A 21,050-nucleotide genomic window follows, 5' to 3' on the forward strand; every position below is an offset into this window, starting at 1 on the left:
ACCTCTCACTTTTTTATTCTTAACAGTTGGCCTCAGAACTGAAATAGTGCTGGTGGATATGTCACTTAGCTTGCTGACGTGTTGTTCAGTCACTAAGTTGTGCCAAACTCTTTGTGAACCCATGGACTGTAGCACTTCAGCATCCTCTATCCTCCACTATCTCCCAGAGTTTGCTCAAATTCATGCCATTGAGTCAATGATGCTATCTAACCATCTCATCCTCTGCTTCAATTCTCTGAGTCATTGATGCTATCTAACCATCTCATCCTCTGCCCCCTTCTCATTTTGTCTTCAATCTTTCCCAGCATCAGGGTCTTTTCTAATAAGCCAACTCTCTGCATCAGATGGCCAAAGTACTGGAGCTTCACCTTTAGCAACAATCCTTCCAATGAATATTCAGAGTTGATTTCCTTTAGGATTGACTCGTTTGATCTTCTTGCAGTCCAAGGAACTCTTAAGAGTCTTCTCCAGCACCACACCTCCTGTGTAGAGGAAGGATAAAGCAAGTCCAAACTGCTTGAGTAAGACAAACACCAAGAATGAGAGAACACAACATTAGGGGATCCAAAAGAGGCAGGAAAGAGTTCTTTCCCAAGCAGGCCAGGGCACAGAGACATCCTCTGGGCATTTTCCATAAGACTAGCCCAGAGCCAACTTTATTAGGCTGTAGACTGGGCAGGAATGTGATTTTTAGACAGAGCTCCCAGCCCCAAAGAGTGGTTCCAATGTCTGTCATTCTATTATACTTTGTTTTTCTAGGTCTTTAAAGTTTTCATCTTGATGATTTCTTTCTTTAATGTGGATACTTCTCATGAGGCCTAAGTCATACTGAACTAATATCTTGGTATTTAGCTACATCCTTAGGGTGGAGAGGAGGAAACTAATTGACAGTTCAGTGTACACAATCCTATCTAAGCTGAAGCTTGAGATGGGTGTTGAAAGGGAAATAAAGTGTGTTTCAAGTGTAGTGATAGAAGTAGGAGGGAACTAAAAATAAACTGATTAGTTCATCTTAGAAGCTGGCTCAAGCTATCCTTTGAGGTTTCCCACTGATAACAAAGGAGTATTTGATGGGCTTTAAATGGGATTAATGCAGTCTTTTTTGATGGACTGAAAAAATTAATAATAGCCTTTCACATTGAAAGACTTTCAATTTTGCTTTTACTTAGCAATTCTACTCTTAAGAATTTAACATGATAAAATAATTATTAATACTTTGGTTTATTTGGTTTATTATTCACTCTTCAACAGTTATTTATTGAGCACATACTACATTGCCAGGTGCAGTTCTAAAAACTGAGGTTACAGCAATAATCAAAGCAAACAAGTCCCTGACCTCTCGGAAGTCTCTTCCAACTATGTTGGAAGAGACAGGTAATAAGTATGGTGTTACCAAATCTCATTGACAGTTTTCAGCCCACATTTTATTGGACTGCTCTGTGTTTTTCTTCTAGAAATACTTTTTTCACTTGGTTTCTGGGACACTACATTCTTATTTCACTGACTCTCTCCAAATCTTTTGATGGAGTCTTCTCATCTTCCTGACCTTAAATTGGTCATCCCCAGAGCTAAGCCTTCAAATATTTCTTCCCTCCCTCTCTCAACATCAATATACTGATGATTCAAATTTATATTCCCAGGCTTCACTGTACCTCTGAATTCCAGTCTTTCAAATCCAACTGCCTACTTGACATCTCCATTTGGATGGCTTCCCAAATATAATATGACCACAAAAATCAAACCCTTGATTTTTCACCCCACATGACTCTTACTGAGCAGGGTGATTATTGAGCCTTTCCCTTCATTTTTGGCAACTTCATTTTTCTAATTACTCAGGTAAAACCTTGAAATTATCCTTGACTTCTTTCTTTTTCTCACTGTCTACCTCTGACCCATCAGACTTAGCTACAAAGATGTCCATCACAGCATTGTTTAGAAAATGAAAACCTGACAATGATCTAATCATTCAACAGTGAGATTGGCTAAATTATGGTACATGCAGCCATTAAAGATGATGCTCTAGGTTAACAGGTAAATATCTAAAGACATTTCAATTATGGAACATTTCAAACATACTCAGTAATAGAGAGCTGAGAATCCCCATCACCCAGGTACAACAATCATCAGCCCACAGACATTCTTCCTTCATTTACATACCTGCTTATCTCTCACCTCTCCATTGGATTGTTTTTAAGCAAATCCTAGACATCATCTTATGTATTATATGATAAATTACACATTTAAATATGATTTACTATAACCCTGACCACATGGAAACAGGGCCTCACCTGTACAGTAAGAAAGTTGTACATCTTATTCCAAACAAGTATTGGTTTGTCTGGTATTTTTAGAGCTTTACTCTGTTGAAGTGATTCTCAGCTAAACATGTCTGTTGTAGCCTTGATAAGTATTTCCACTTTTGTTATTTATTAGTGGTATCTTGTTTTGAAGTGTCAAATGTTGTGACTAAAGTAAAATATCATTGTAATTTAAAGAAAAAAAAAAGATTTAAATATTATATAATTATATATTAAATAATATATTTATTATTTAACATATGTAAATATTAATATTATGTTACAAAAACAGATTATAAAGAAGCACAAGTTCACTTTTGTTTTATATGTATATATTGTTGTTGCTTAGTTGCTAAGTTATGTCCAACTCTTGCCATCCTATAGACTGTAGCCCCCCAGGCTCCTCTGTCTATAGGATTTCCCAGGCAAGAATACTAGAGTGGGTTGCCACTTCCTTCTCCAGGGGATCTTCCTAACCCAGGGGTGAAACCCATATTGGCAGGTAGATTCTTTAACACTGGGCCACCTGGGAAGTCCATATAGTACATACTATATACACAGCTTCCCAGGTGGCACTAGTGGTAAAGAACCCATCTGCCAGTGCAGGATACATAAGAAATGAGGGTTCCATCCATGGGTCGGGGAGATCCTCTGGAGGAGGGCATGGCAATCACTCCAGTATTCTTGCCTGGAGAATCCCATGGATAGAGGAGCCTGGCAGGATACAGTTAATAGGGCTGCACAGAGTTGGACACGACTGAAGCGACTTAGCACACATGCACACACATATGATGTGTATATGTGTGTGTGTGTGTGTATATATATATATATACACACATATATAGTATTGGGGCTTCCCTGGTGGCTCAGATGGTAAAGAGTCTGCCTGCAGTGCAGGAGACCCGGGTTCAATCCCTGGGTCGGGAAAATCCCTGGAGAAGGAAATGGCAACCCACTCCAGTATCCTTGCCTGGAAAATCCCATGGACGGAGGAGCCTGGCAGGCTATATATAGTCCATGGGGTCACAAAGAGTTGGACACAACTGAGCGACTTCACTTTCACTTTCATATATTATATGAATAGGAAAAAATCTGACAGGATAGCTATATCTGGATTGTGATATTATGAATTATTGTTGATATCTTCTTTCGCTTGTGTATATTCTCCACAGTGAACAGGTATTACATGGAGAAAAGAGAATGGGGTTTGGGGGAAGATGTTAATGATAGCTTTGTATCTTTCTAAATTTGATTAATTGAGGTTGGTTACTTCACATTGTGAAACAGAAACAACCACCTAGCCGAAGTAAGGATCCTAGTTAGTCAGCTTCTGTATTCTCTCTGGACAGCCTCTAATCAAATGTTGCTACATTAATATCCACAGCTACAGTTGTTCAGTTGCCAAGTCGTGTCCGAATCTTTGCGACCCCTTGGACTGCAGCCTGCCAGGCTCCCCTGTCCTTCACTATCACCTGAACTTTGCTCAAATTCATGTCCATTGAGTCGGTGATGCTATCTAACCATCTCATCATCTGCTGCCCCCTTCTCCTTTTGCCATCTATCTTTGCCAGCATTGGGGTATTTTCCAATGAGTTGGCTCTTCGCATCAGATGGCCAGAGTATTGGAGCTTCAGTATTAGTCCTTCCAATGAATAGTTAGGGTTGATTTCCTTTAGGGTTTACTGATTTGATCTCCTTCCTGTCAAGGGGACTCTCAAGAATTTTCTCCAGCACCACAATTTGAAAGCATCGGTCCTTGGGCACTCAGCCTTCTTTATGGTCCCTCTCTCACATCCGTACATGACTATTGGAAAACATAACTTTGACTATAATATGGACATTTGTTGGCAAAGTGATGTCTCTGCTTTTTAATATGCTGTCTAGGTTTATCATAGCTTTCCTTCCAAGGAGCAAGTGTCTTTTCATGGCTGCGGGCACTGTCCACAATGATTTTGGAGCCCCCAAAATTAAGCCTGTCACTGCTTCTACTTTTTCTATTTGCAGTGGCTACAGTTGGGTTTCTCAACTTCAGCTCTATTGACGTTCTGGAGTGGATAATTTTTTGTTGTGGAAAGCTATTGTTTTCACTGAAGGGTGTTTTGAGGTATCCCTTGTCTCTACCCATTAGAAGCCAGTATCATCCTCCCTTGACTCTCACCGGTTGTAACAAAATGTCTTCAGAAATGGTCATTTGTCCTCTAGAAGGCAAAATTACCCCTGGTTGAGAACCACTGCCCTGCAAGCAGCATGTGTATAAATTGAAATATATGGTGTCTAGGAGATTAGCAGTAAAAATGTCCTGTTTCACTCGTTTTTGTTGGCTGAAACCTCAAGGAGGATGTAATTTATGATCCAATGAATGCTGCTTTTGTGGTGTATTGACCTCCATATTTAATTAACCAACCTACAAGCCAGTGGTTAATGATTATCTGCATTTTGGAAACATATCCATAAACGACTGAGACGAGTTCAAGTCTATAACAAAAGCAAAGGTGAAAAATTGCTTGTCAGCTCTGTGAGTGATCTTTAGATTCGTCTCTCCAGACTACCAACTGATGCATTTCCTGATTCATTACCATCAACAACACATGGAAATACTGGATATAAGTTTAAAATAGGAGATTCCTTCCTAGAAAATTAATGGTGCTACATCCATATAAACTGTTCCTTTTTATTAATAATAAACACATAGAGACAGCTGTAAAAGATAGGAGAAAAGGGCCTTTACATAGTACATTTTATTTGGATAGTAAATATGCTCCCCCCATAATGGAAACATTATTAGAGAGCCATAGACATGAGATAAGGGAAAACATGAGGTCATTTTGCCCATTCTCTTCAAGGGCTACAGTGTTCTGTGTTCCTCTCCTCCACTCCTAGTTCAGAGTCTCATTAAATATCCCCATTTTAATATTATAGGATACTCTTCATGTTTCCCCTTGAAGAATTCAACAGATAGGCAGAAGGTATAAGTTAGTGGTATCATAAGCTTCAAAAGATGACTTCTTTTGTTAGTGACACTATGTTGGCAGCATAGAAATTAAAACTTCTAGGAAAGTCTGTATCAGACATTGGTGATCCACAATCACAAGCACAAGACAAATCATATCTTAAACAGCTTCACACAATTACATAATTTAAGAGTGCAATCGTATATGGAATTTAGAAAGATGGTAACAATAACCCGGTGTACGAGACATCAAAAGAGACACTGATGTATAGAACAGTCTTATGGACTCTGTGGGAGAGGGAGAGGGTGGGAAGATTTGGGAGAATGACATTGAAACATGTAAAATATCATGTAAGAAACGAGTTGCCAGTCCAGGTTCGATGCACAATACTGGATGCTTGGGGCTAGTGCACTGGGATGACCCAGAGGGATGGTATGGGGAGGGAGGAGGGAGGAGGGTTCAGGATGGGGAACACATGTATACCTGTGGTGGATTCATTTTGATATTTGGCAAAACTAATACAATTATGTAAAGTTTAAAAATAAAATAAAATTTAAAAAAAAAGAGTGCAATCGAGGGATCTTGAGTTTTAGTGGTTTCTAGCAACTGTTGGGTACTCCTAGTTCAGAGAATACAGTGTAAGATAAATATCTTAAACAAATATTGTTATATTTTCTAATATTTTGAGGCATCTCTGGTCTCTCCCATTAGGTGCCAGTAGGAGAAGGCAATGGCACCCCACTCCAGTACTCTTGCCTGGAAAATGGAGGAGCCTGGTGGGCTACAGTCCATGAGGTTGCTAAGAGTCGGACACCGCTGAGCGACTTCACTTTCACTTTTCGCTTTCATGCATTGGAGAAGGAAATGGCAACCCCCTCCAGTGTTCTTGCCTGGAGAATCCCAGGGACGGGGGAGCCTAGTGGGCTGCCGTCTATGGGGTTGCACAGAGTCGGACACGACTGAAGCGACTTAGCAGCAGCAGCAGCAGCAGCAGCAGCAGCAGCATCCTCCCCTGACCCTCACTGCTTGTAACAAAATGTCTTCAGAAATTGCCAATTGTCTTCTAGGAGGCAAAATTACTTCTTCCTTTGGAATCAATGCTTAAAGCTTGTTTTTCATAACATCCAGAGTTTTCTTTAATGGTAATTAATAAAAATAATCACTATTAATTGAATAACTTCTATAACCATGCATTATATAGGTATTGAACATTTAATTTTTATGCAATCTTTGTAATCCTATGAGATATATGTCTATTTACACATGAGAAAACTGAGACTCACAGAAGCTATTTTGCCCAAAGTCTCATGGTTTCTGAAAGGCAGGGTCCTGATTCAGCACACCTGATTCAGTTCAAGTGTAACACCACAGCTCATGTTGTTTAAGTAGTCAAGGGATGTGATGTTTTGTCTGAGAGTTTGTGTCAGGAAAAGTGAACTTGATCGGTATCTTTAAAACAGAGCCTATCTGTAATAGCCAGAGAGTTACATCTAGGAAAACACCAAAATTCAACCATAATGAAACCCACAGGAGCCTGAGGACCTAGAGTGCTCAGAGAGTGGACTGTATCAGGTGGAGAAGTTTTGTTACATGCAGAGAAATAGCCCAAGTGCTTTGTGCAGTGACAAAGATTCAATTGGGTCTTTCTTAAGCCAGAAGGATTTTAGAAAGGAGGGCTCCTTATGGAAAATTCCTGAAATTGAGACGGAGAGTGTAATTTCCCACCTAGGGGCTGCGGGGTTCCATATTTGTTCTCTGTTGTTCATGCTATAGGCTGTCCATGGGGTCAAGAGTCAGACACAAGGGAGAGACTGAACAACAACAAATAGGCTGTCAAAGGCAGAGGGCAGGTCAGCAAGGGTAGTCTGACATAAAAGCATGGAAAATGAAAGCATAGAGGATGAAAAAATATGCCACAGCTAAAGAAAACAAACTCAAACCCAAACCTCAACTGGGTTGTGAGAAAGAAGTCTACTCACAATTGAAAAGGAACAGTCAACCCTGGACTTCAGGCTGTGAGCATTCAGCCTGATTAATTAAGGTCAAGGTGGTGATGGAAATACCAGCTGGGGAGCATTTTGCTGAAAGATAAATTTGTTCCTCTGTATCTCTGCAAGACAGCAGGGAGGTGTGTGTTGGGAGCTAAATTAATTTGATTTACATCATGCCATGGTAACTTCTGTTCTCTCTCCCTGCTGTCAGATGTCTTAGCTGGCTTTTCCCCCTCCTCCTTCACCCCCACACATTTCGTAACGCGAGGAGAAAGCACGGGTTGGCTTCAGGCAAAATTTAGAAATGGAATAACTTTAATTTGATTATTCTGCATCCAGCGCTATTCTGTCCTCCCCCTTTCCCTTCTTTCTTGAGGGAGAGAAGTTGTAAACCTGAGCATATAAGTGTGATGTATTTTTACAATGTGCTTCATGGCACAAGCTGCTTGACAATCGGAATTTGTTCCTTGCAGCAAAACCTGGCAGCTCACCTATCCTCCTCCTGTGTTTCTTCAACAACACTAGTACTAGAAAATGAAGTTATGGCCCAGGATCCCGTTAGGACTGTGCTTTTTCTGGCCATGTAGTTTTCAGGCTCCGGAGCCTGGGCTGGAGGGCGCCTCCTCGGGGACCCTCGAGGTGGGGCTGGGCCCGGAGTCTGGCTCGGCTGAGCCGCCTGCGTCCCTGGGACCCCGCCTGGCCCGCCGTTCCGCGCGCCCTTGCCAGCCGGGCTGGATAAGGTTACGCCGAGGCTTCCTTGAACAGAGGAAGAGAGGCGGGTCAGAGCCCGCGCCCCGGCCCGCGGGGGAGTTTCCACAGTTGGCAGCTCGGGCCCGCGGGGCCACATCCCTGCTGCGGGTGGGCGCGTGCGGGCGGCGGAGGGGAGCCCCGGGCCGGGCCCGGCCCAGCCCTCCATGGCGCGGGAGAGGCTGCCCGGGAGGGGCTGCTGTGCCCTGCGCCGCTGTCTGCTCGCCGCCGCTCTGCTGCTTGGCCTGCGGCTCTGCGCGGAGCTGCAGCGCGCCGGGCCCCAGCCCCCAGCCCTCAGCCCCCCGCCAGGCCAGGCCCCCCGACCGCCCGGGTCGCACCTGCAGCCCGCGCCCGGCCAGCTGCGCGGCGCCAGCCGGAGGCAGGTGACCTACGTGCGCAGCGGGCGGCGAGCGCCGGCGGGGGGCAGCAGGAGTGGGACGCCGGAGCCTGGCTGCTGCGCCCTGCGCGGGCGTCCCCGCCTGAAGGTCAGTTGCAAAAGATGCAATCTTGGTCTTTAGACCGGGATCCCCCTCCCGGACTCGCTCCAGAGCCCTCAACTCCAGGCCTCCGCGGACTGCCCAAACTGCGACCTTCAAAAAAAAAAAATCTTCTTCCTCTCTCACCTCTGTGCTCTCTTAAGCAGCACCACTGGTGGCATCCTTTAATGACCAGATACGATGAAGTGGGAGCTGGGTTCATTCAATAATCAACCAGTATTTGCTGAGCGTTCACTGTGTGCCAGGCCCACTGTTAGGCGGGCATCCAGCAGCGAAGCGCCAAGCCCTGCTCTCAAGGAGCTTACTTTTTGCGGGAGGAGGGGAAAGGGCGTGAGCAGTGGACAAGGCAAGGGAAAGAAAGGAGTTCTGGTTTTGTTTGTATTTTCTGCTCTCCCGGTTTTCTCCGTGAGGCCTGCACAAAGCTGAGTAGGTAGCCACTGTGAATTGCTTTTCCACTCTACCTTCATGGCAGTGATGAAGATCCACTCAGTCGAATTTTCCTTGAATTCCACCGCAGACGTCGTCGGCAGGGTGGTGAGCGGAGGGTGAGAAGTCCAGCCCCCAGCACCACTTAATGGAAAATTAATTGGACCTGGAGGACTGAAGTAATAACTCGGATTTGTCTTAGAACACAGTGTTGGGCTCCCTACCTCATTAACTTCTCGGCTCAGGCATTGAGTAGTTATTTTATTCAGTTTTGACCTCTTGAGTTTTAAGCCTCTGGCCTCCTATCCACCTCTTGGAGCTCAGTAATTTACTTGGTACTTGGGAATGAAAAGATGAAGAACTGAAGGTCTGAGCTTGCCTGGTCTTTATACATCAACCCTAACCACATCCTTTGGGGCAACTTCTTTTGCCTCGCTTTTCTTCTTTTCTTTTAAACATCCCCCTACTGGGGAGAGAAAAACTCTTCCTTGGACGCTGCTGCTTTCTTTAACTTCTAACCTACTTTTCAATGGCACGTCTGCCAATTTCTTCTACTGTTTTCCTTTCTCTCACTTCCTCTTCAAGCCTTGACCTCTGTCTTTCCACACCGCTGCTGTCCCTGTCTAATCCATCAGTGTTATCTTCCTGGATTAATTCAGACATCTATATCTGAAACCTCATTTCCTATATTAAGTCTTAATTTGCTCTTCCAGAACGATGTAGTCACTTCCTGCATTCTTCTAATGCACTACCATGTTTTGCCAAAGGCTTTTAAACACCCTTTTGCCAAGGGCTTACCAGAACAATCCTGATGACCATGCTGCACCAGGGCCTGGGGGCACAACATGAGCTCAGGGTCTAGTGGGGAGGCCCAGAGCACAGACATCCAATAATGTGACAAACGCTGTAATTAAGCTCTGAACTCTGCTTGAGGAGTCAAGAAAGGCTAACCTGGAGGGGACATTTGACTCAGGACTTGATATTGCTTAGGAGTTCAGGTTCTTTTGTCCCTCTGGATGTTCTCAAATGTTCCATCCTGGGCACCCCTAACGCAACCTTGCACTTGCCATTTCACATCTGCTCTCAGCCTCCATTGCTTCTCTTTTACCTGTTGAAGAATCTTTCTTAAATCTTAGCTTCCACTTCAGACAATAGAATCGATAACTGGAGCCTCAAATGGAAAGGTTTGGAATGCATAGACTCAAAGGGCCTCTGGAGGGCAAGTTCACATCTGCTTCCTTTAGGAGGCTGCTGTAGTGATTCCTGCTGAGACAGTGGTGACTTAGAGTGGTTTAAGTGGAGGTGTGGGAAGTGGTCCAACATTGGATATATTTTGCAGGAAGATGAGAAAGGAGTAGTTTTTGTTGTTTTGTGTTTTCGGGGGAGTAGATGGAAATCAGGAGTTTTGTTTTAAACATCTTGAGTTTGAGTTATCCTTTGGATATCCATATGGAAATGTCACATAGGCAGTTGGACATAGGAGTCTGAAACTGGAGGAAATGTCCAGGCTGAAAATAAAGATGTGGGAATCCTCCGTGTACAAGTGGCTCTTTCAAAGCTGTGAGACTACAGGAGATCATCTGGGCAGTGAGGGTTGCTCACAAAGACAGAGATGCAAGTCTGAGCCCTGGGACTCAGTTTTAAAAGTAAATTTTAAAGTAATTTAAATTAAATTTAGTAAATTTAATTTAAATTTTAATTAAATTTAATTTAAGTTTTAATTAAATTAAGTTTTAAAAGTAATTTAAAAGTAAATTAAAAGAAAAAAATAAAAGTACATTAAAAAAAAGGAAATATTTGCATAGAACCTTACATGTTGTAAGCATTCAATAGTGGTTGCTTTAATTTTCACTAATCTGTCCCAAGTCTTTAGCCTCAGCCGTTCCCTAAATATCATTTGTTATAACTTCTTTCCACTCCTTTGGTTTATGCTGATTCTTTTACCCCCATCCTATGATTCATGCCCTTTCCATCACTGAACATTCAGGTCAAGGACGGTGGCCCAGAAACCTTTTTTCATCATTCCTACTTCCTTGCTAATCTTTGACCAGTTTGGGAGACAACATAAATGCGTTCTGATTTGCGAGTTGCTTTGTATGTGTTGTGACCTAATAATCTATTTTAGATTGAATGTTTTGTCTGTGCAGTTGTTCATGATGGAAAGGATCACATTTCCTAGTGACCCTTAGTAAATGTGTATTCCCAAGACATCAATAAGTAAAAAATAAGAATCTTATTATTTCAACCTATTATGTGTAATTGTAAATGTCTTTGGTTAAAAATATATAAGAAATAATTGAGTGAACATAGAAATTAAAATAACTATTTTTTAAGTATTGTTTTAGGTTTTATTTAGCCTCGTAAAGAAGAAAATTTCCCTGGATTTTCTTCCCCCTAGCTAGTTAGTTATTTTCATATTTTCAGGATATACAGTATTACTTTCCCAAATTCCTAGATAGTGGGAATCTTGGCTTTGTTTCATTTTTCCACTATTTCACAGTCAAATTAAAACGCTCCTCCAAAGTGGAAAGAGCAGCTATCTAGTCTGTCCTCCCAGTTTAGGGAGCAGAGTGGGATGTCCCCTACCTCTCCAGGGATAAGTCTTGTTCCTTTTTAGCCTCGCGTTGAGATAAGGTGAAATATAAACTGAATGCACAGTTAATTAATATAATAAATTTAGAAGTAATGTGTTAAATTCCTTGAATCCTATTTTATTTAAATTTTGTTTGTTGGGCATAATGATAAACAATATTATTTAGGTTCTTGGATACTTTGCCGTAGGCATCTACCAGATTGGTGAAGGAGAAAAAGTTCCATTCTATTTTGAGGATGGCTTTCTGGGTGAATGAAAACCTGTATGAAATAATTGGGTTGCCAAGTGTTTCTTGTCAATGTGCTTCCTTTGCAGGTGTTAGAGGCACAAAAATTCAGCAATTATATTGCCACTTTAATCATAGCTTATGCTTCTCTTAAAGCAAATAATCTGTTATAAAAAAGAGAAATGTGTAGTCCCCATGTAATTCTTTTCCTCTTTTCTTATCCTCTTCTTTCACCAAGCTATACAAGAAATAGTTCTAAATATTAAACCCTCTTTCACATCAGAGGTTCCAATCTTACAGCATTATGAAATGAGGGCAGATGATACATGGTGGATAAACACTGCCCTGTGGGATTAGGACTCCCCTAGAATCCATACATTTTTCTATATTACAGAAACTTTAAGCATACAAATATCACTATGATTCTTTTTTATTCTTTTACTTTCTCTCTGTTTTCTGTGTTTGTTTCTGGTTTCTCTTTCTTAGATATTTACTATGATTACATGGCTAAAGTTCTTCTGGAGGACATAAATAGAGGACTAATGATGGTCTCCTTGATTATACTTTTTTCTACAATCTTGGGTAGATGTTTCTTTTACAAGTAGGGAATCTACCTGAAAGCAGCAAAATATATGGCTAATATGCCCAGGAGAAGTACTGTTGACAAAAAAATTAATCAGTAGTCAATCTGAGAAAGAAATGGAAAATTTTACTTGAACCAAACTGAGTACTATAACTCAGGAGACAATCTCTCAGAGACCTTTGAGAACTGCTCCAAAGAGGTAAAGGGGGAGGCCAGTATAAGCGATTCTCTAGAAAGGGTAGTGCAGTCAAGCACACAGCTTGATGGAGAGTTACTGTGATTCATAAGTAACATATCTTTAAAGGTTTTAGCGCTTTTCTAAGTATGGGTTCATGAATTTTCTCCTGAAAATATCTATCTGAAGGCCTATCTTTTCTTAGAGCACAGAATGCCTTATCCTGATTTTGTCCTGAGTTCCAGGGTATTGTAGGTCAGTGAATGTAGTGGCTAATGACTTGATTCTTATAGAACTGGATAGTAGACAACAGTCTCTGTTTTACAGTCCCCTCCCTTTTGGTCTTAATTTTGACCAAGGTTTGAGAGGCATTTCACGACCAACTTGTCCCAAGGCGCTAGGAATGCTCATTCCTAGGTCAATCAGGGATTTCATTGATAGGCTGCTCAGTGCCCTGTTACTGCACTTGGCCCTGTTAACAATAGTCAAAAGCCTCTGGACCATCTGTTTTACTAGTCAGTTATGGTCTAGGATGTCTCTTGTTGCATCTTCTTATATCTAAAGTTACACTGTTATAATCTTTGATCTTATAGGACAATATATTTGGTCAATTGTTTAAGCTTGCCTAATCATCATTAATTTTATTGGAGGCTCCATCACACATTTGGTAGTATAAGAAATAATAATCTTGTGAAATAGGTAGAATATAAATAATATAGCTAGTAACATTAATAAGGTCCTAAGTGAGTATTTAAGGTAAGAATTTCCATTAAGGGAGGCCCAGTTCTCTCCAGGTCACCTGACCCAGTCTGTTCTGTAGCAGTTGCTCTCCTTTCAGTTCAGTTTAGTTTAGTTGCTCAGTCGTGTACAACTCTTTGTGACCCCATGAACCACAGCATGCCAGGCCTCCCTGTCCATCACCAACTCCTGGAGTTCACCCAAACTCGTGTCCATTGAGTCGGTGATGCCATCCAACCATCTCATCCTCTGTCGGCCCTTCTCCTCCTGCCCACAATCCCTCCCAGCATCAGGGTCTTTTCAAGTGAGTAAGCTCTTCGCATGAGGTGGCCAAAGTATTGGAATTTCAGCTTCAGCATCAGTCCTTCTAAAGAACACCCAGGACTGATCTCCTTTAGGATGGACTGGTTTGATCTCCTTGCAGTCCAAGGGACTCTCAAGAGTCTTATCCAACACTACAGTTCAAAAGCATCAATTCTTCGGCACTCAGCTTTCTTTATAGTCCAACTCTCACATCCATACATGACTACTGGAAAAACCATAGCCTTGACTAAAAGGACCTTTGTGGATAAAGTAATGTCTCTGCTTTTTAATATGCTGTCTAGGTTGATCATAACTTTCCTACCAAGGAGTAAGCGTCTTTTAATTTCATGGCTGCAGTCACCATCTGCAGTGACTTTGGAGCCCCAAAAAATAAAGTCAGCCACTGTTTCCCCATCTATTTGCCATGAAGTGATGGGACCAGCTGCCATGATCTTAGTTTTCTGAATGTTGAGCTTTAAGCCAACTTTGGGGAAGTACTAAATTGGCATTGTACATAAAGTTACCAAAAAGTCTGTGTGTATAAGCTGAGTGGTGGGTCATCATGGCATTTTACAGGATTGAGAAAGGAAGGTTGCCTTCTAAGAAATTACGTGGCTAGCTCCAGAAGAAAAAAAAATAAGCTTTCTGGTTAAGCTGATATTTCTGCCATTGGGGTGGTCTGGTTAATGCATAATGCAGGTGCACAGTGCACACTAGAAGGGAGGGAGGAGGTCCAGACGGGCAGAGAAAAAAGTTTATTTAAATTTTTCTTGTCTTGCCTTAAAATATAAATTTTGTTTCATCAGAACTCATACAGGAGCAAAGCTTCCTGAAGAAATTTCTTCTCTCTTATTGGAGATATTTTGCTTGACATTTAATATGTTGGATAGAAAAGTGACTTCTGAGTCACAGAGCTACAGAACCCAGCAAAGTGCTGGCTTGGTTTGTTAGTTACAGATCCTTTGGAACAGTGTGTCAGGGGGAAAATGCTGTTTCCTCTTCTCCTGAAAAACCATATGGCAAGATTCTGTCTTGTCTTCATCACTTCTTGTCATCCTCTTAATTTTCTCATTCCATGATTGTCTTCAAGAAGAATGAGGAAAAATGGCATAGTAGGCCCTTGATATATCCAACTGCCTTAAACATCATTATTCTTTACAAAATACTTGAAGGTAGGTTTGAATTGCTTGTAAAATAAGGCCCAGCAGTAGTTTCCAGCTTCTTTAGGCTTCTGCTATTTCCCTACACGTCTGTCCTTCAGGAGCAACATTCATTAATCCTCTTACATTGTCCTCAGGAGGCACAGCATTTTCATTTTAAACAGTCGTTGAGGGTAATTGAATGGATTCCAGCAATATGTGGGTGTGAAATAACACTTGCTTAGTTTCGCCAAAAAAAAAAAAGCAGGTTCTGATGAAAACTTTGATGGAGAGTAGGCTTCTGCACTCCTTCCAAACCTCACAGCTCCTCTGAGAGCATTCTGTGGGCAAAAGAACTGCTAATGGAGGCCCCACTGTTTTTCAACAATTGGTGGTGGAGATTTTAGGTTTTCTGTGTGCAATTTGTCCAGTTCATTTTCTCCAAGAAACAAGAAGCCTTATCAGTTTTCTCGAATTGGATTTCATTTTTGGTCTGTAAAGAGAATCAGAGCTGTGTAGTTCAACTGGAGACTGGTAGACATTTGATTTTTTTCCATCTGTGTTATGACACTTTCGGAGTCCTTGTGCTTAGAAGTAATTTGGCTCTTTATTCTGTGATTCGTAGGAAGTAACAGGTGCCTGCTTCATTACCATGAGACTCACATTAAGGCATATTATCTACCAGCGTTGATAAGCTTCTCTTAAAAGCAGCCATTGAGTTCTTTTAGATACCTCACATCAATCGTATTAATGACCTGTAGAATTTTCTACTAAAACAAGGAGGGAAAATTTGCTGTCCAAGAAGCACTTTTATCCTACTCAAATGATTGAAACAAAATTGACTTTTATGAGCTTTCTAGTCTATGACCATATGTAATTTAAACTAAAAGCAAAGTGGCCTGTTAGTTTACGACTCAAGGAGGTAAATTGGGCCTGTGAAGAATTTTGTTTGGGCCACACAGTGTTTCAAGTAACTAAACATAAACATCTTCAGATGCAGCATATAGTGTCCAGTGGAGTCCAGTTCGGCACTGTCTGCCTTCATATTATCTGTCTGATCTGTAAAGGCATTTGAAGTTTCAACCCCTGAGCCAGGTGTCAAAATTTGCAACTACTTTTCCTAAAAAGTGACAAACAGGTTAATGCTGCTAAGCTCAGTGGCAGCTTGGTACATAAATACTGAATACACAGAAGCTAAGGATCCTTTTATGTCATTCCTAGTCAAGAGAGTTCAGTAACCTAAGGCTGGAATTGGCTACTGGGGAGAGTAAGGTTTAGGGGAGTATACTTAGTTGATACAACATTCTTTTGGTTATTAAAAAAAATACTGGGGCCTAGCTTAAGCAGAAAAAAAAAAGAATTTATTGAGAAAATTTCGGAATTTATCACTGAATTGTAGGAAGAGGTAAATGATCATGATGTTGAGGAGAGAAGGAATAAGGTTACTCTGGAAATCTCAGCTTTCCTTGGCCTTCTCCCCACCGTGCCACCATAGTGAGACTCACCTCCCTTGACTCCTGGGCTGGGTCCATTAGATACTCATGCTGGGTCAGCCAGTACTAGCCACAGGCCACAAACCTAGCCCAGTATCCAAACTGCACCTCCCCCTCCCCGTCCAGGGAGCCATTCTTAGAGAAAAGAAATTTTCTGAGTGCCATAGGTCTTTTTTTATATATAATAATCTCAGAGCTTAGCCTCTGTGCCTTTCCCTTTGTGTATTTCTTTATTGGTTAACAGTTTCTCTATTTAGAACTGTTAGAGATAAACTCGGAGAAGGCGATGGCACCCCACTCCAGTACTCTTGCCTGGAAAATCCCATGGATGGAGGAGCCTGGTAGGCTGCAGTCCATGGGGTCACTGAGGGTTGGACATGACTGAGCGACTTCACTTTCACTTTTCACTTTCATGCATTGGAGAAGGAAATGGCAGCCCACTCCAGTGTTCTTGCCTGGAGAATCCCAGGGACGGGGGAGCCTGGTGGGCTGCCGTTTATGGGGTCGCACAGAGTTGGACACGAATGAAGCGACTTAGCAGCAGCAGCAGAGATAAACTTATTTCCAAGTAGCACTCATCAATAAGTTGGTAACTTGTGCATACTTCTGATTTTTTATTCAGTTTGGCATATATACACAAGATATATATCTATGCAATGTTTTTCTTTTCTTTTTAAGTAAGACATTATTTGTGAGGACTTTTGTGGAGAAGATGAATATCATCAGTATTCAGCTCATGATCCCCACTAGGGTTCTCAAACCAAAGTTAGGGTTTTATGTTCTTTGTTTGATTCTTTTGTCTGTCAGTTCAGAGAGTTATTTTGTAAAAAAAAGATCTGAAAAATTCTTCAGAGCATCTGAATATTTACAGTCCTCTTTGCAATTAGTCTGGGATTCTTCAACATATGATTACTTCTGTATCAAGGCTGTAATACAGATCGCAAATGACAGCACCCAACTGAAGCTAGTGAAAGCAGGGATTCACTGGAAGGTCACTTGGGTAGAATTGAAGGAAGACCCGCAGAAACCAGAACAGCTCTCAGAACTTGATTATGGACTAAAATGAGTATTGAGGACATTGGTTATCCATGTTACCCATTTGTGGTGGTGATTTAGTTGCTAAGTCTTGTCTGACTCTTGTGACCTCATGAACTGTAGCCCACCAGGGTCCTCTGTACATGGAATTCCCTAGGCAAGACTACTGGAGTGGGTTGCCATTCTCTTCTCCTCTCCAGAATTACCTATTATCAAATATATAATGGGTATTTGAGCTTTCCTCATAGCTCATTTGGTAAAGAATCTGCCTGCAATGCGGGAGACCTGGGTTTGATTCCTGGGTTGTGAAGATTCCCTGGAGAAGGAAATGGCAACCTACTCCAGTATTCTTGCCTAGAGAATCCCAGGGATTCTGTCAGACTACAGTCCATGGGGTTGCAAGAGTCGGACATGACTTAGCGACTAAACCACCACAACCAGTGGGTATTTATCATTCTTCTAGGCCATACCTTTGAATTCCCTTCCTGTGTTTGAGGAATTCTCCACCTTTCTAAGAAAAAAGGTAAAGAATAAATTTCTTTGGCTCTAAGGAGCATTCTTGTGACCTAGGCGTCACCATTCACATACACCTTCATGAGAGTTTGGATTGGACTTTAGAGACTTGAAGAAGCAAGTTTCAGCACAAGGACCACAGAGCCTCTGGTTCTAGTGGAGGCATCCAGTGCCAAGGGTGGTGGAATGAACAGTGGTGTCTGTGCCCAGTGGTGGGGCAGTGCAGGCTACACTGGTGCCCTTGCTGGTATTCCTCCTGCCCTTGAGATTCTGTAAGCTAATAAATCTTTAGTCAATTCCCTTTCTACTTAACTAGCCAGAGTGGTTTCTATTGTTTACAACCAAGAACCCTGGCAGATCAATAAATTAGAGTTGGCAGTTTGGAAGGTTACAACTGTAGCTTTCCCTCTTCAATTTTGCTTGCTCTATTTAATTCAGATTTTGGAACATGATGATTGGGGTCTGAGTAACTATGGGCTAATGGACCTTTCCCTGACAAGATAATAACATTTAGTGCTAGATACTAAATCATACAAATCTGCTAACTTATCACTAGAGACACCAAGTTCTTTTTCATGGCGTTCTTTTGGGTATCTGGCAGCAGAGGCCAGTTTATGCTGTGATCACAAACAACCCTCGAATCTCAGGGCTCTTACTGACAAAGGTTTGTTTCTTGCTTATGCTGCGTATCTGTTGCGGGTTGGCAGGGGTGGGGCGCTGCTCTGTGCTGTCTTCATCCTCTCTCTAGACCCCAGACTGGAACATTGCCTGTCACCTCGGCAGAGGGATAACTGCTTTGGAGGCTCTTGTGTGGCATTTTTAACTGTCCTGGCCAGAAGCCAGACTTAGCACTTTGCTCACATTCCAATGACTAGAGCTGGTTGCTGGGCCCTACCCATGCAGGGGGCCTGAGATCTGTCATGTGCTCAGAAGTCAGAGAGCAGGAACTGTTCGGTGAGTAGCACTTATGGCCACCACACTATGGTAACCCTTCAATCATCTGTATCTAAATGGACATCATCTAGGTCATGTCTCATGCTCCCTGTTTCCAGTGCCTCGCTGAATCTGCACATTTGGCAGTATTGAATAAAGCATGGGAGGCTCTTTTCAGGGGGCATAGATCTAAAATGAAGCAGACGCCTGAATTTAGCAGAACAGTGAAATAAAACAAGACGCGATTTACATCTTATAAACAGTGCTGTAGCATGTCCTGGAGTTTGTTAAGTACAGTGATTCTCGTTGACATTGTTTATTCTTTGTGTAGAGCAGTGATGGGGTGATGATCTGTAGGTCTTTTTTTCTGGGGAAAAAAAGGCAAGTTATTTGAATAAATAAAACCATAAGTGTAAATGAAACAAAGGCCTCTAGTGAGGTGAATCAAGCATTTCGTGTTTAAAATGCATCTTCATGGCAATCACTTACTTATTTTTGGTTAGAGCAAGCTGAAAGGCTTCCAAGCATGTTTTCAGAATCTGGTCACAAATCAGAGACAGTATTCATGTTGTGTAGTGTTTGTTATTGCACACAATAAGACAACAAGTATTTTTAGTTTATTGTTCATATACTTTGAGTTGTTGTTATTGCTGTTCAGTCACTAAGTCATGTCTGACTATTTGACCCCATGGACTGTAGCATGCCAGGCTCCCCTGTCCTTCACTATCTCCTGGAGTTTGCTCAAATTCTTGTCCATTGTCTGTTGACCCCTCTCCTTTTGGCTTCAGTCTTTCCCAGCATCAGGGTCTTTTCCAATGAGTTGGCTCTTCGCATCAAATGCCCAAACTATTGGAGGTTCAGCTTCAGCAACAGTCCTTCCAATGAATATTCAGAGTTGATTTCCTTTAGGATTGACTGGTTTGATCTCCTTGCTGTCCAAGGGACTCTCAAGAGTCTTCTACAGCACCACAGTAGAGCATAACAAATCAATTAAAAATCCTAATTAGCAAAAACACATACCCGTTGAGTGCAGAATGATTTGGTTACGTATGAAAGGAGGCCTCTTCATTCAGCAATTTTAGGGGTAGAATATGGAGAAGCCAAGTAACACCTGAGGTCCTAGGGGACTTATTTACATGGATTTGCAAATGTCATGAAAACTTTTTATTATCATGCATCCTCACCTATAAGAGGGGCTCATAATTTTACACTTGATGTCAGAAGTTTAAATTCTGCTCCCCTTACTTATTGAATGTGGACAAGTGACATACCCTGTCTGAACTTTAGTTTCTTCCTCTGTAAAAAGTTAGTACTTAACTCATGAAGACTAAAGGAGAGTGTGTAGGTGAAAATGCCTGGCCTGTGAAAATAGTTCTGTAAATTAAGTTGTCTCTGTTCAACCTTGTATTGCTGTGATGCTGGCTCCTGAACAGCAAACACATGTAGGCCCATGTAACTGGGTAGTATGAAGCACAATATTCATTGAAATTTTTAATATTCCTTTTATTATTCTTGAAATTTATAGCATATATAATATGCTTTGCTGTCAATATTTCCAATGCTGAAAAAATCTTAAGTAAAAGCTGGAAATAAGCATTAACTTTTTGTTAGCATTTTAATTATAAACTTATTCCTCATGTAAGTCATTTATTATAAAATTGCTAGGGCTTACCTGTTCCTATCAGTTTGTGATTTTTTTTCCCTCAAAACCAATTATAAATATCATTTAAAATATTTCCGTTAAATAATTTTGGCCTGTGTTAGGGTTGACAGTATGAAATGTGTTTCCAAGCTTTTGGAATACAATTTTCACTTAAAAGGATGCTTACAACTCGCCTATTTAATACTGCCACTTACTATAACTCTGCTACTTCTTTACTTTAGGGGAGTCCACTGGAGTAATTGTGGGTTAAGGAGCTAATAATTTCTCTGTTTTTCCGGTTCCATCTTCCACGTTTTAGTCTAATAATAAAGTGCATATTATTATACTTGGCACTTTATATTCATTTAAAAGACAAACTCAACCAACATGATATACTAAATCTAAGTACAGACCCTGCATATCATATTTTGCATACTATAAGGACTTCAAAATACTTACAATTAAAGTGAGGTGTTAGGGGGCCACTATGCTAGTATCCTTCCATTTAATTTTCACAAAAAATCTGTGAGGTAGGAATTGTCTTCATTTTTCAGATGAGGAAGCTGAGGCTCAGAGACATTAATAAATGTGGGTAAGACATAGCCAACGATGAGATGAAGGTGTAAACTCAATATCCATGACTCTCAATTTGCCCACTGAAAAGGGCAACGGACAACCAAATCTCATGTAAGGTAGATCATTTACTACCTGAAAATTAAAATCTTCTTTTAAACAAAAGACACAAAGTTAAAAGGTAAATCATAGGCT

General features: G+C 41.4%; 1 protein-coding gene across 5 annotated transcripts in view; it reads left to right on the top strand.

Moving 5' to 3' along the window:
• The first annotated feature begins 8,003 nt into the window (after window positions 1–8,003).
• Window positions 8,004–21,050, top strand: part of METTL24 (methyltransferase like 24) — a 164,798-nt gene continuing 151,751 nt past the window's right edge. For 2 of the 5 annotated variants that reach the window (XM_070376476.1, XM_070376477.1), the window contains exon 1: window positions 8,007–8,471. In XM_070376476.1, coding sequence (XP_070232577.1) covers window positions 8,154–8,471 — 318 coding nt within the window. In that variant the 5' untranslated portion in view covers window positions 8,007–8,153. Of the gene's footprint in view, window positions 8,472–21,050 lie in introns of all 5 variants that reach the window. The other 3 variants (XM_070376473.1, XM_005890226.3, XM_070376474.1) reach the window with 3 other exon arrangements.

Source organism: Bos mutus, chromosome 9 (assembly GCF_027580195.1).
Source record: "Bos mutus isolate GX-2022 chromosome 9, NWIPB_WYAK_1.1, whole genome shotgun sequence".
Taxonomy (NCBI): domain Eukaryota; kingdom Metazoa; phylum Chordata; class Mammalia; order Artiodactyla; family Bovidae; genus Bos; species Bos mutus.